This window comes from Phyllostomus hastatus, unplaced genomic scaffold (assembly GCF_019186645.2).
Source record: "Phyllostomus hastatus isolate PE091 unplaced genomic scaffold, TTU_PhHast_1.1 phas_scaffold_21, whole genome shotgun sequence".
NCBI classification, from domain to species: Eukaryota; Metazoa; Chordata; class Mammalia; order Chiroptera; family Phyllostomidae; genus Phyllostomus; species Phyllostomus hastatus.
In genome coordinates, this window is record NW_025334017.1 from 25,258,967 (window position 1) to 25,274,547 (window position 15,581).

Genomic DNA, 15,581 nt, shown 5'->3' on the forward strand with positions numbered 1-15,581 from the left:
GCTGGGGGCTGCCACTCCTGGAGCTCAAATTGGGGCACAGGCTCTCAATGGCCCACCCCCATGCTGTTCAGTCCCTCCAAACTATCTCCTGATTTCCTTCACTCTTTAAGGTGCCTGTGTGGCCCCTGTGGGCATCTGCAATGCTGAGTGCTGCCCTCGAATGCTCTGATTTGCCAGCACAGGAAGAGCTCCGACCTTGACCCCTAGCTCAACAAGTTGGGGCCAACATCTCACCCCCTGGTCCCGGGACAGATGGCTCAGTTCAGAAGGAGGGTTCTGCAGCCTGGACCTCAGACCAGGATGGGCCTGACACCAGGATGGGGACCTGCAGTCAGCTCTGGAGGGTTCGGTGAGGATGCTGGTAGAGGAGGTGGGGGACACTAGAGGCAGGTCACGATGAAGGGAGAGCGTATACCTGCACCGTTGAACCTGCATTTCAGGATGCATGCACGATTGGGATTCTGGGGATATATTTCAACACACTTAGGAGCTCCTCTTTGAAGGTCATGTTAAAGAGGGTCTGAGAAGCTGCCCATCTTGAACCCTCAGCCTCACTTAAACATGGGTTAGAATCCTGGCTCTTCCACTTACCCTGTGGGACCTTTAGTAAGTTGCCTGACCTCTCTGAGACTTACGTTCTGTATCTACAATGTTTAGATATAATACAGAGCTGCTGTGAAGATTAAGAATAATGTGTATCAGATGCTAAACCAGTGGCCGGACACTTGGTTAACAACGTGATAACCATTATCATTTATCTACTGGTTGGACAGAGGCACAGGCTGTGGGTTGTTCACTTCTCTAATGATGCGACTGTGGCACCTGAAGGCACATTAGGTATGCAGGAACCAGAGCTCCATTTAGCTTAGGGACCCTGTTAAGGATTTTTAAATGGGGTTCGAGAAAGTCAGAAGTGAAGTGTGTCTGTGTTGGGTCACCGAGTGGTGGAGAACCGGCGGCTCGCTCCCAGCTCTGCCTCCCACGCCAGGCCGGCTCGGCGAGTCCCTGAGCCTCTGTGGGTTTTCACTTCCTCATTGGGGGAAGCCAGCCGACTAGCTGTCAGTCATCCAGAGCTGTACATGGATATCAGCCACAGGTGACTACTTAGACTTAAATTAATTAAAACTAAAGAAAGTTAAGAATTCAACTCAGTTGCACTAGCCCTATATCAAGTGCACATGCTCAGTCAACACGTGAGGTTAGAGCCAACCTTATCGGTCAGCACAGATGTGGAACACTTCCATCATCGCAGACCGTGCTGGCAGACCGTGCTGACCACTAGAGCTTGCTACCCATGCCTGGCCCTCAGCATCAGCTGATGGAGCAGCATCAGCCCCACCTGGCAACTCACCAGGAACACGAAATCTCAGATGCCTCTGTTCCGAATCAAAATCAGCATTTCAACAGGATTTCTCCAGCGATTGTATAGTCAAGTTGAAGAAGCTGTGATCGCTAAGACTCCTTCTAGCTCTAAAAACAAAATTTAGGAATCTGGGTGTCTGCTTGAAAAAGCCTTTGAGAAAGAAATTAACAACCGTCTTGCCCAAATCCTGATTCACTGATGTGCAGAGGATGAAAGCAAGGGGCTAAAGATAGATGGAGAAAGCTGAAGACCAGCGGGATGACTGCCCTCCGCAGGGGCAGGAGGAAAGAAACCGGCAGACATCTAAAGGCAAAGCATCAGTGCTGGAAGCTGGTGCCAGCCAGCTCCTGTCCCCACGCCTCTCATCAGCTGGGAGCATTTGATCCTTGCCTGACGACCTTCAGAGAGGAAAGGTGTAGCAGCAGGTGGATTGCGTTTACAGGGTGTGTTACGATGCTCCCTAAAGCTCTGCGCATTAAACCTCTGCAGGAAGGGGCGCAGGCAGGTCTTTCATTCAAGTAGGAAATTGGAGGAGAAATCAAGGCCACATTCGACAGTGACAGGAAGGGCAGACTGGAGCACCAGTGTCCGCGTCCAGTGTGCTCCTCCCTGGCTGGAGTTGTACAACGGGAGAGACTGCTCTCAGTCCTCTCGCCGCAAGGAAGTTTTGGTGACTTTTGGTGACGTGCTGTCTCCAGCACAAAAACAAAGGGGATAATTTTAGAATTGTTGCTTGTTAAGAAAACATGGGCCTCTTACAGGACCAAATTGCAGTCATAGATCTTATTTAATTGATATTAGATTTTAGTGCTGAATGTTAAAACTTTAATGTGTCCATAAATCTGTTTCTTACTTTCAGAGAAATATCTGTATTAAGAACACAGTGTACAAGAGAAGGGAAAAAATGAATCCTACAAGTACATTATTAATTTTTTAGGAAGCAAGCAAAAGGGTGCCTCATAAAAGATAACAGAAAAAAATTTAAAAAGCTGAGATTTCTGATTTGCTTTAGAGAAAATTTGGCGATTTGAGACATACCCTTACAGAATCGACTACTGCGATGCAGGAGGGCACGTGAGCAGACAGAAGTGGGTTTGTGATATGCAGGTCGGTTCCTGCACAGTCCCTGGCAGACAGTGGGGTGTGTTTCCGCAGATGCACAGTGCGCTGAGCATCCTGCCACATAATCGAGTCATGGAATCTGAGAATAATTCAGGAGGCAGGGAGCTGGCCGGGAGTCAGAGAGACCTGGTCCGAATCCCACTGTGCCACTCACTGTCTGTGCCATTGCTGACGCAGTCCAGTGGGCAAGCACGTTGAGCCTCGGTGTCCCCTGTGTGAAATCCAAAGAGCACCTGTCTCCAGAGGCTGCAGGGGGATGCTTTAGGTAAAGTGCCTAGGACACAACAGGCAATTGGTACCTACTAGTGTGTGAATTAATCAAATAATGGTTTGAGGTCAAATCCAAAGTCATGAAAATGGAAGCGAACAGGGACAAACCTAGGAGGAGCGGTAGCACCTCCCGACCTGCTCTGGTGCTGGCTGTCTTGCCCCTGGCCCCTGCTTACCACTGAGGGCTCCAGTCCTCCTGCGTGAGCAGAGAAGCAGGTTTCACGTGGGTTGGCAATGTTGGGGGAGGGCCCATCGGTGAGTTCAGGGGTCAGAGCGGTCCAGGGGGGTCGGGTGGGTGCACAGGAGCACTGCCAACCTTCAACCAACCTCCAGTTCTGAAAGGAAGCGAGCTTCCTAATGACGGCTCCAATTCCCTCTCCTCCTGACAAAGTAAGAACGTTCCCTTTGAGCATCTTGAATCTCTGATAAGGCCAGTCCCGCATGGTAATGTCCTTTCTTCAACACTTAATTTCTTTCCGTATCTCTCTCTGTGCTGAGCATTTCCACTCAGATTACATGGCAGGAGCAATAAGCCTTCTATATTACGGCTGGAGGAATTCCCACAGGTTTGTTCCTAACCTCCCTGCTTCCCCATCTCATTTCTGTGATTTGTTAACTACATTTTCCCTGAACACAGAGGAAGAATCATGTCCTCACCCCAGGTTGCCCAGTGCATGCCCTCTAGCCCATGCCTGGACATCCCCCTCCATCCAAGTAAGTCACTGGCTCGGACAGCATCGAGATACTCCATAAATCCAGCCCCATCATATCTGATGTGAGAAGACATTTATTTGAGAGTGTTTTAAACTTGATCAATATCTTCACTGAAATCCCATACATATGGTATAATGCTCATTAGATATTTTCATGTCAATCAAGAAAGAAACATCTCCAATTGATATTATATTGTTCCAAATGAACCCAATTTCATCACAGACCTAAATCTGCGTGACTGACAGGGGGGTAGCAGCCCCACAGCACCCGTATTTTAAGTATGCCAGATTTGGAGAAGAAAACACAGATAATTAACTCAGTGACAAAATATTCTTGTTTCCTTTGTAACAATCTCAGGAGAGAACTGCACTCGGGGTAGCAGCAGGAGAGGAGAGACCTGGTTGTCTGTCACAGAGCAGAGTTACAGTGGCCTCAAGCCAATGCCACATTTAAGTTCGGATGCCCCTGATACGCTTTCTGGTCTGTAAAATCGAGCACAAGAAAATACATGACTATCAAAAAGCGATCTTACATAATAATGCAGTTCATTGAAATTTCAGCGTATCCATCAGCCTAGGGTTCACTGCAAACTTTAAGACCCATGACACAGTTTTGCTTCTCTTCCATGGAACAACCTCGGGCTAACAAAGCAGCACAGAATTCTGTGGCTTAAAATAAATAAGCATTTGTTATTGAACAAGTATCTATCACCAGCTGTTGGGCTGGCAAAGGACTGGCCAGTCGAGGATGGTCTCTTTACAACCTGGCATTTAGCTGGCTATTGGCTGAGCTGATGAAATAGACTGGTCATGTGTCCCTTGTTACCCAGCAGCCCCATCTGCATACGACAGACTGAATAATGCCCCCCCACCCCAAGAAGGCCCATGTCTGAATGCCCAGAACCTGTGAAAATGTTACCCTTTATGGTAAAAGGTATTCTACACACGTGCTTAAGTTAAGGATCTTGAGATGGGAGATTTTCCTGGACTATCTGGGAGGGCCCATATAACCACAGGGGTCTTTATGAGAGGGAGACAGGAGGATTAGAATCATAGTGAGAAGACACAGAGATGGAAGCAGAGGAAAAAGAAGATGCAACATCGCAGCTTCGAGATGGAGGAGAGATGGTGTGGCCAGGAATGCAGGCGGGCTCCAGGAGGCGGGCAAGGCAAAGAAAGGGGTTTCCCCCAGGGCCTCCAGAAAGAATGCAGCCCTCTGGGCCCGTTTTATTTTATTTTATTTTATTTTATTTTATTTTATTTTATTTTATTTTATTTTATTTTATTTTTTTGTCATTTAAAACTTAAAAAAATATTTTATTGATTATACTAATACAGTTGTCCCCCAATTTTCCTCTTTGTCCCCCTCCCTCAGGCAAACCCCACAACATTGTTCATGTCCATGGGTCATGCCTATAAGTCCTTCGGCTACTCCATTTCCAATACTGTGCTTTACATCCCCATGGCTGTTCTGTAACTACCTGTTTGTACTTCTCAATCCCCTCACCTCTTCACCCATTCCCCCACATTCCCCCTCCCATCTGGCAACCATCAAGATGTTCTCCATATCCATGATTCTGTCTCTGTTCTTCTTGTTTGCTTAGTTTGTTTTTTAGATTCAATTGTTGATAGATTTATATTTTTTGCTATTTTATTGCTCATAGTTTTTATCTTTTTCTTCAAAGGGTCCCTTTAACATTTCATATAATAATGGTTTGGTGATGATGAACTTCTTTAGTTTTTTTCTTGTTTGAGAAGCTCTTTATCTGCCCTTTGATTCTAAATGATAGCTTTGTTGGGTAGAGCGATCTTGGTTGTAGGTCCCTGCTTTTCATATTCCTTCTAGCCTGCAAAGTTTCTTTTGAGAAATCAGTTGACAGTCTTATAAGAACTCCCCTGTAGGTAACTAACTGCTTTTCTCTTGCTGCTTTTTAGATTCTCTCTTTATCTTTAAGCTTATGTGTCTTGGAGTGGGCCTCTGTGCATCCATTTGTTTGGGACTCTCTGTGCTTCCTGGACTTCCATGTCCATTTCTGTCACTAAATTAGGAAAGTTTTCTTTCATTATTTTTTTCAAATAGATTTTTCAATTTTTGGCTCTTTCTCTATTCCTTCTGGCACCCTTATGATACAAATGTTGGACCTCTTGAAGTTTGTCCCACAGGTTGCTTATATTATCCTTGCTTTTTTGGGATTCTTTTTTCTTTTTGCTGTTCTGATTGGTTGTTTTTTTCTTCCTCATGTCCCAAATCATTGTTTATCTCCATTTTGTTTAGTTCTTTTTCTGGAGTTTTGATCTGTTCTTTCATTTGGGCCATGTTTCTTTGTCTCCTCATTTTGGCAGCCTCCTTGTGCATGTTTCTATGTATTAAATAGAGCTGCTATGACTCGCTGTCTTAGTAGCATGGCCTACTAAGTAGGTGTCCTGTAGGGTCCAGTTGCACAGCCTCCCCTATCATCAAAACTGGGTACTCAAGGTGTACCCTTTGTGTGGGCTGAGACATCCTCCTCTTGTAGTTGAGACTTGCTTGCTCTTGGTAGGTCAATGGGAGGAATTTACCCAGGCCAGTCAGCAGCAAGGACTGGCTGTGACCACTGAGCAACAACTTCCACCCTCCATGGAGGATCAGCTGTGTAGGGGCAGGATGGTGATGCTACAACATGGTCTATAGCTATCCACTGGGTGCATGAGTCCTGTGATTTTCCAGGTGGTTCAGGCCAAGGTCAGCCCCCACCTGTGTTTTGCCTGGGGCCACCCTGCCTGAGCTATAAAGCAATCTGAGATGGGTGCTACTTGTGCTGGCCTTGGAGATTCCAAGCGAAGCCAAGTGGTGACTCTAGGCTGGTTATTGCTAACACCAGGCCTGAGGCCTCTTAGTAAGTGGTATGGAAGCTGGGGACTCACTGAGGCCAGCTGTTATTCACTTGAGAGGATTTAGGAAGTTGAGAACCATGAGTCAAGACCAGCCATTCATATAGATAAGTTCCTATTAACAGCTTGGGTGATCCCTTAAGTTGGGTGGGACAGAGACTCAAGGGATCTCCAGAGCAGGACAAACAGTGTTAACCAGGTTGATGGATCTCAGATATGGCACCCATCTGCCAGCTCTGTGGCTCTGTGGGAAAGAGTTCAGAATAGGGACAATGACCTCTGCCCACCTGTGTTTCTGGGGAAAAACTGTCCTCCAGCTCCCGCCTTCATGCCAGACATTTCAGTTCCTTCCTGTATATCACTGGCGCCTTTCAAGCTGCTATCCTGGTGCTGGAGCTCAGAGGGAGTGAGTCTGAGTAAGTCCACTTGTGGGTTCTTTATGAGGAACTCCTTGGGACTCCACAAGTTTCTCCTACCAACTCCATCCCTGCTGGTTTTTGCAGTTAGAAGTTATGGGGAGTTATCTTCCTGGCACTGGAACCCTGGGCTGGGGCATGTGGTATAGGGCTAGGACTCCTCGCTCATGAGATATCCTCCCTGAATTTTTATGCAACACACATGAATGTGGGACTAGCTGGTTCCACGTCCCCGCCCCTCCTACCAGTATGGATGGATGTGTTGTTTTAATCCTGTAGTTGTTAGACTTCCATTCAACTTGATTTCTGATGGTTCTGAGTGATGGTTGTTCTATATTTTGGTTGTAATTTTGATGTGGTTATGTGAGGAGGTGAGCCATGTTTATCTATGCTGCCATCTTGACCGGAAGTCTGGACCCATTTTAGACTTCTGTCTTCCAGAACTCTAAGAGAATAACTATGTGTTTCTATAAGCCACTAAGTTTGTGGTAACTTTTCCCAGCAGTGACAGGAGACTAATACACCTGAACTTGTTAAAAAGTTAGTAGCAGGTTCCCAGAGAAGGGCAAGAATGAATCATAAATTTGGGATTGGCATGCTGTCACTTCTGTCACATTCTATTGGCCAAAGATATCACAAGTTCATTCCAAACTCAAGGGTTGGAGAAATAGACCCCACCTCTTGATGGATTCTATTTCTCACTTCTTGATGGGAGAAGGTGGCAAGTCACATTGCAAATGGGTACAGGGTCCAAGAAGGGTAATTGTAATGAATCTACCACCGTGCCCTTCACAAAATGATAGAGGACATTGAAAAGCAACATCTGATCCTGGTCTCTTTCTCATTTCCAGGGCTGCAGGGATCATGGGGGTCTGGAACTCAGGCAGCGATATCTTCCTAAGCCTTTGGGGAATCTATGTGTCTCCAAGAAGCCCTGGATGGAAGGACTTTATTCAGCATTTGGGAGTTTGTTGTTTTGTTGCTTTCATTTCCCTGGGCCTCCTCTCAGTGGCCTTCTCCTGGTTTCTGTCCTCATCTGCTGTCTTCGCCGCCTCCTGGGTGATCACATGGGTTCTGCTGTGCTGCTCCAAGCACGTGAGGTGTTTCATTTTCCTCCTCTTCCTCTCCTGTGGCCTGCGTGAAGGCAGGAATGCTTTGCTCACAGCTGGCACAGGGGCAGTCATCTTTGGACATGTGGAAAATATCTTTCACAACTTTAAGGGTCTGTTGGACAGTATGAGTTGCAACCTAAGGGCAAAGAGCTTTTCCATACATCTGCCGCTTTTGAAAAGGTATATTGAAGCAATTCAGTGGATTTACAGCCTTACCACTCACCTGAGCCTATTTGATGACCTTGTTTCTTGGAACCAGACTCTGGCAGTCTCTCTTTTCAGTCCCAGCCAAGCCCTGGAGGCACAGCTAAATGACACTAAAGGCGAAGTCCTGGGGGTCTTGTACAAGATGGTGACCACGACAGAGATGCTGTCCTCCTTGGGCGAGCCACTACTTGCCCTCGCAGGGCTTTTGCTGGTGCTACTTGGCACTGGCCTTTTCATGAAGCGCTTTCTGGACCCTCATGGTTGGAAGTTTGAAAACATCTACATCACCAGACAGTTTGTTCAGTTTGATGAAAAGGAGAGGCACCAACAGAGACCCTGTGTCCTCCCGTTGAATAAGAAGGAAAGGAAGAAGTATGTGGTCATCCCATCTTTCCGGCTCACTCCTAAAGAAAGGAAGAACCTGGGGCTGTTTTTCCTCCCCATACTTACCCATCTCTACATATGGGTGCTGTTCGCAGCCATTGATTTTCTGCTGTATTGGCTCATTTTCTCCGTGAGCAGACATTTCCAAAGCTTGCCAGCGCTGGAGGTTCACTTGAAACTGCACAGGGAGGTAGGCGCTCACAGGCACTCGTCAGGGTGCATCCTGGCTGTTAGCTGGTTTCTTTGCAAAGGATCACGAACCTCCCAAGGCAGGGCAGTGTCTTACCACCTTGGATCCCTGGTGCCTGGCACGGTTCCTCCCACGTACAGGAGCCCATCAGATGCTGGTTCAGTTGAAGTCCCTACGTTAGAGGGTATCATTCTGAAGATGGCTGTCACTGTGTTAGCTTACTGTGGCTGCTGTAAAAATTACCATAAAGTGTGCGGCTTAAAACAACAGAAACTCACTCTCTAATACTTCTCGGGTCAAGAAGTCTGAAATCAGTGTTGCTAGGAGGGCATCAAGATGGTGTTAGCAGACACATGCTCCCTTTGGACTCTAATAGAGAATCCACCCTTTGCCTCTTCTGGCTTCTGGTGGCTGCTGGCATCCCTGGGCTTGTGCCTGCACCACCCCATCTTTGTTTCTGTCTTCGCATCACCTTCTCACCACTGAACATAAAATCTCTCTCTGTCTCCCTCTTAAAGGATGCACGTGATTGCAATAGGACTTACCAGGATAATCATTTCTCCTCTCAAGGTCCTTCACTGAATCACATCTGCAAAGTCCTTTTCTTCCCCTAAATAAAACCACATTTTCAGATACAGGGATTAGAATTTTATACTGTTGGGGACCCATCTTTTAGTCTCCTGCAGTCCACAGACACTGAAATATGGGACTAGGGGTCTCTGATGGGGAATACGAAGTTGATCCTCAAGCAAGGGTGCCCGGCGTGAACCTAAAAGGCCAGATTCAGGGCATGACTTCCTCTTCCCTCAGACCTGTTATGCAAGTAGGCTGTGAGCACCTGCTCTGAATGAGAACTTTTTTTTTTTTTTGCAGTCCTGAGTCCTTCTCAAACAGGAAGGACCCTAATGTATCAGCTTAGTGTTTAAGAGGATGGTGTTTGGAAAAGGGCTCCCACGTAACCAAAACATGCAGCTGCTGCTAGTACCATGATAAAATGGAACCAGCTACACTTGTTTTTTAGACAGCTGAGGTCAGCGCCTTCAACCTTAAGTTTGCTAAGAATCTCCTGGGGTGAATGCAGAGCCTTAGTCCTCAATGTACAGAGACTCTGTTTTAAACGAGGGAGCACTTTTAGTGAGTACGTCATTCATTTCAAAGCAGGTGGTCCATGGGCCACACATGGAAAAATTCAGGTTCCTCAGGTGCTGGAGAGCAAAGACCTTGTAGACCAGCGGCCCTGGTGCAGCGTCTTCACTGGGAGCTGAACAAGCGAACAGGCAAACCAGTCCAATGCTTTGGTCTGCCCCCTCCCCAGATCTAACCAGCCTGGGTGAGGCCTGGGTGAGGCCTGGGCGAGGCCTGGGCGAGGGGTTTGTAAAAACTCCTGAGTAATTCTCACGTGCGGCCAAGATTGAGAAAGACGATTCTAAACCCATCACCCAGAGAATGGCGCCGTTGAAGAGAGCCACAAAATCTTCACTAGCCAAGACAGTCTGTCTCCCCGAGCTTGTGCCTCCCGAGCCTTGGGGCATCCGCCTTTGTCCCCTTCATTCTCGCTCCTCTCGGCAACCGTGTTCCAACAGAGAAAACCATGGTCTTCTGCATCTCATCTCTTCTCTGTTCCCTTCATCCCTGTGGGAACTTGTGATTAAGGGGTCATTTCAGAGGATCTGGACAGTGTCAGATACTTATTTTATTTTTTTTGTCACCCAGAAATTGTGAAACTGAGTTAGATGGGACATACATGTGTGCATGTATGTGTTGTGTATGTGTGTGTTCACAGGCTTGTATAGTGTGCGTGTGTGCATGACAGAGAGACAGAGAGAGAGAGAGAGTCATTCACGCAGGGGTGGAGTGCGCTAGCCCAGACAGCTGCTTCTTCATGTCTGATTTCCCTTCTCTTTATTGAGCACCATAGCTTGTGCTGGTGTGGTGGAAGTCTTGGAAGGGGTTGCTGGCAAATCCTCCTTTGAAGCCCCACTGTCCCCATCTCTCTTTATCTCTGGGCTGGGATCCTCCTGCTGCATGCACACTTTGCCGCCCTTTCTGTTCTGGCTCAGCAGGTCCGTCCAGGCTGCTGCCCCGCCTGCCCCTGGGCTGCCTCTCCGAGTTGATTACTCTGAGCCCTCTGCAGCCCCTGAAGAATTTAGTTAATTACAAGAACCCCGTTGCTGTGGGTATCTGGAGCAGAGTGGATAATGGAAGCTGTGCTTCAAATGAAAGTCAAACAAGAGTTTCAGACAGGCTTGATCCTGGGTGATGGCCGGTTAAAGGGCCCCTGTCCTCCCATTCCCCTCCATTTGCCTCCTATTTCTACTTTTGATCCCCACTTTTCCTTCTTTCTCTTTTTGCTTCTCTCTCATGTATTTCTCTCAGTCAACATTCATGCCTGTTTTGTGAGTTCTCGCCATTTTAAATATTGTGCTATTTTTATTTATTTATTTTTAGATTTTATTTATTTATTTTTAGAGAGGGAAGGGAGGGAGAAAGAGAGAGAGAGAGAAACATCAATGTGCGGTTGCTGGGGGCCATGGCCTGCAACCCAGGCATGTGCCCTGACTGGGAATCGAACCTGTGACACTGAGTTCTCACCTAGAAGCTTTCTGATGGCAATGTCCTCACAAATAAATTTTTGGGCATTGGGTCCTAGGGGTACAAAAATGTCTGGACCCTGATAGCTGCCATGGAGGGTGTCAGTCCTGGAGGGGGAGGCCACCACATCTACTTGCAGGGACAGCAGGACAGTGGGCACAGGAACAGATGCGAGGCCAAGGTGGCTGAGGAAGCTCCACTCAGATGCTCTCTGATGGGGCCTGGGACGTGGTGCCACCAGCAGTGTCCTCGAGAATGGGAGCGCCTTGCCCTCACCCCAGGATGCCCTCCGGGTCTTCTGGTCTCTCCACCGCTGCAGGTTTACAGAGGAGAAGTCAGCAGGAAGAGAGAGCTCAGCTTAAGGTTTTGCCAATGTGTCTCTCCTGTTTTCATACAATTTTAAGTTAAAAAGAAAGATGGGAAATGACCTGAATTGAGCTCGCTGGATGGGTTGGCATTGTAAGAAAAGAGAGCCATAGCTGCTACTCATCAAGCACCTACTCTGTGTATAGCATTTGTCTAGATTAACCTTCTGGGACCGTCTGATGCCGGAGCAGGTTCTCTGTCCATTCTTCAGCCCTGCCTTGGCAAACTGTTTACTTAAAGGAGGTAAACACGTTTTAAAACATAAGGGTACCATTTAGTATATTGTTCTGGATTTGGACAGAGTTCATTCGTCTTCCACATTACCCTCCGCCAGCCCTGTACGAAAATATTGACTCAGTCTTTATGAAGCCCTGACTCCCCACTGCAAAATCCCCAGTCAGATTCCTAGACTAAATAACTTCTCCCCAGACCGAACTCCCGCTGCTTTCTTATTGCAGGATTTCTCATCACTGACTCAATCGATGTGTTTGTTTCTTCAATACTATTAAAAAGAGTGCATGCCTTTGCTCTGGGGATAGAAATCTCTCTATTTAATTGTAGGCAAACTATCTTAATAAGAGGAGAGGCAACACAAATGTCTTTCACTGCTTAGCCACAGTGCTAGGGAAATTACAGATTTCACTCCACTTTGGTATAGAGGTCCCTGGTTTGGGATTTCCAGGGTCTGCACAGGTATTAGAGTAGATCCAAGGTGTCTGGTGTTCTCTGGGTGGGTTGGGCTCTTTTTGCAAAGTCCTGGCACCAGGACACTGGGGTGCAGCGGTGATAACTTATTGACGACTCCAGTCTGTAAGGTTAATGCTCCATCCCAAAGGTGTTTAATTTACCCTGGAAGGAGTTTATCCACGGGCAGGATCTGGTCCATTAATTCCTGTTTTACCAAATTAGAAAACAAATCCAATGAGAGATTAAATGACTTTCTCAGGTCAGGGAAAAGAAAAGAGCTGACTCAGCACACACCTCTCCCATTGGTGGCTTGGCTGGGTGGCTGAATGTCATCTTCTGCCCTCTGCGTCAGTTTGCTGAGAGCAACTGATTCGTTCTCTTGCTTACAAGCGGGGAGGGATGCACCTTTCTGGAGCATCCAAGAGATAAGAAAACATCCTATTTTGAGACCTCTAAAAATAGGATTTTAGAGCCACCTTCAGTAAATACTATTCTTAGTATTCTGGCACTAAGAATAATTCCCCCTCCCCACCAGCTCCAGAATGTTGACTTAGAACATAATCCAATGCCCCTATCTCCTTGTGACCTGGCGGTCTCATGGAGGGTGTAAGACTGGATCTTAAGGGGCTATGCTCCAAAAGTCTTTGCCTTCATTTGAGTTAAACCCGTCTTTCATTAGTCCCACATTGCCTAGACTATAGAAACATGTGCTCCATAAAAATAGGTTATGTGGTAAAATTTGTTAGGATAACAGCTGGCTGATGTTAAGCAGATTTCTCTGCCTTCTCAGAGACTTTAGAGGTCTCGTGAGCACCGTGGCTCTCCAAAGAAGGGACATATAGACAAACTTATTGATACCCTTTTCAAGGAAACCTGTATTTCCACAAGCCCACTGTGGAGAACACTGTGGTAGATACAGAGAAGGCTCACCTCTTGGCCTCCACTCCCGTCATGGCACCCAAAAGGAACTGCCCCCCCGCCCATTTAAAGACAAATGGTATGTGTCACAGGGCAGCAGTGACAAAGACAAGGAATGAATATGAAATGACATGGGTCTTGATGATTTTATTCTTTTATTTTAGGAGCAAGGAACTCAAAACATCATCCATGATTCCTCTTTTAATATATCTCTGTTTGAACCCAACTGCATTCCCAAACCGAAGCTCCTTCTGTCTAAGACTTGGATTCCTCTCAGCATTATTCTTGTGATACTAGTGATGCTAGGACTGTCATCCTCCTTCCTGATGCAACTTAAAATCCTGGTGTCAGCATCTTTCTACCCGAGCGTGCAGGGGGAGCGCGTCCAACACCTGCACGCGAAGCTGCTGAGGAAGAGGGCAAAGCAGCCGGGAAGGGAAGCGCACAGGCCGCCGAACCTGTACTTCACAAAGGTAAGGCCGAGATGAGGGTGTGGCCTGCAATTTAGGACATTTTGAGTGTGAAGGGCAAAACGGAATTTCAAAGCATTCTTCAACTTCACATTAGGGTTATATCTTCCGCAACAGATGGGACACTGAGATAGATGGGGGAGTTAATAGATACACATCGCTGAGGCTCCTGGCTTGGTGATTTTGAGTGCTGGTCTAGAGAAGGGGTGTCAAACTCATTTTCACCAGCAGCCATGTCAACCTCGCAGTTGCCTTCAAAGGGTTGAATGTGATTTCAACTCCTTAACTGTTAAGGAGTAGTTGTATTTACACAGTCCAAAAATTATTTTGGCCCTTTGAAGGCAACTGCCAGGCTGACGTGGCCCCTGGTGAAAATGAGCTTGACACCCCTGGTTTAAAGGATTCTACAAGATTGTCCAAACAATGATTGCAAGTGAGTATATTTAATCATATTATAGAGAGACTACTGGGAAGGCCCTTTGCAACAAATAAGGAGTTACTTTACTGGGTTAAGAATAAATAAATAACAGAGAGGGAAGTATCTACTATAGCTTGGTAAACTCCAAAGAATTTGCTCATTTTTCAGCATGAAAGTACATAAGTGATGCCTATATCATGATATATATATATGTGATATATATGCATGTTTATACACATATATGGTAATATAATGACTTTCATACACTTAAAATAAATGTTTGCCAAAGATTTTATTTGACTTATTAATGAAAGAGAAAACAGTAAAAAATTCCAATGAATTCAAAGAGCAATTCAAAGTACACATACATACAGGCCATAAAGAATACCAAAATTAATTCACTTCATAGATCCAAAACTGACTTCTTCAGGAAGGGTGGATGGGAGGATCAATTGTACTCTAGGGGGTAAGGTTTTTTTGCAGGTGCCTGGATAAGAATCCTTTGCGCTGTTGCTATCAGCTATCTACAATGTACACAGTTGGAAAATAGCTCATAGGCAATGAAAGAGCAAGATAACCCACCAGGACGATTGTTTTCTGGTCATTTCAAAGTCTTCTGCAATTTTCCCTGACACCGGTCACCCCATGATGAGAAGTTTATGTCGGAGGCATTTGAAATGGCTCTGAAGCTTATTCATCCACCTTTTTGTCTCTTCAGATTCATTTCTGGCTTCCAGTCCTGGAAGTGATTAGAAAGAAGCAAGTGGACACTGCAGGTGGTGACAATCCGTGAGCAACTCCCACGTAGTGCCTCGGCCACCCTTCTCCAGCTGCTCTCCCGGGTCCGCAGAGGGTGGTCCCTACCCATGCCCAGCGTCAGACAACGAACTATAGTGCATGGTGCCTCAGGGCTGAGTTTGTGGCCGAACCGCTTTTCTTCAAAAGGGCCAAAGGGCTAGCAGGTAAATGGTTATGTCGTCTTTCTTCCAAGTGAGGGACGCAATCTAGCCAGTGTCACAATGTTAACAGCACTATAACCAAGTCCTCTGAGGATAAGCCTCAGCATGGAGTAACAGTTAAAGAAAAAAAAACAAAAAACAAATTAGAAAAACCCCGACATCTCTACTGCAGGCTCACAAGCAAATGCCAAGGAGAATAAGCACGCATAAAGCCAATAAAATATCTCCAGCCTGTTGTCCCTTCTCTGCCCTCCTGGGTGTCTTTCAGGGCTGCTCCCTACCCCCGCAACGGTCTCTCCCCTCCTTCCGTACCCAAGGACTGTTCCCCAAACCATCTCCAGCGGCTTCTAATCGCTGCTCCCCACCCCCTCTGCTCCTGTCCCCTCCTTTTCTGGATCTCTCTGTTTTCGTCTCCTCCCCAATCTTCTAGCCACAGTGATTTAGGGACCACATTTATCAAAGTCATATGAAGTGTTTGTTCAAACGCACATGTTAGGCCTTTCTTTCACTGTATCAGTATATA

General features: G+C 46.6%; 1 protein-coding gene across 1 annotated transcript; it reads left to right on the top strand.

The window, feature by feature from the left end:
* Positions 1-7,619: 7,619 nt before the first annotated feature.
* On the top strand, positions 7,620-14,941 carry LOC123833369 (dendrocyte expressed seven transmembrane protein). The gene is made up of 3 exons (XM_045861588.1): positions 7,620-8,648; positions 13,376-13,684; positions 14,818-14,941. Exons 1-3 carry the CDS (start codon positions 7,620-7,622, stop codon positions 14,890-14,892), a joined length of 1,413 nt encoding a protein of 470 aa, XP_045717544.1. The 3' UTR covers positions 14,893-14,941.
* Positions 14,942-15,581: the final 640 nt, after the last annotated feature.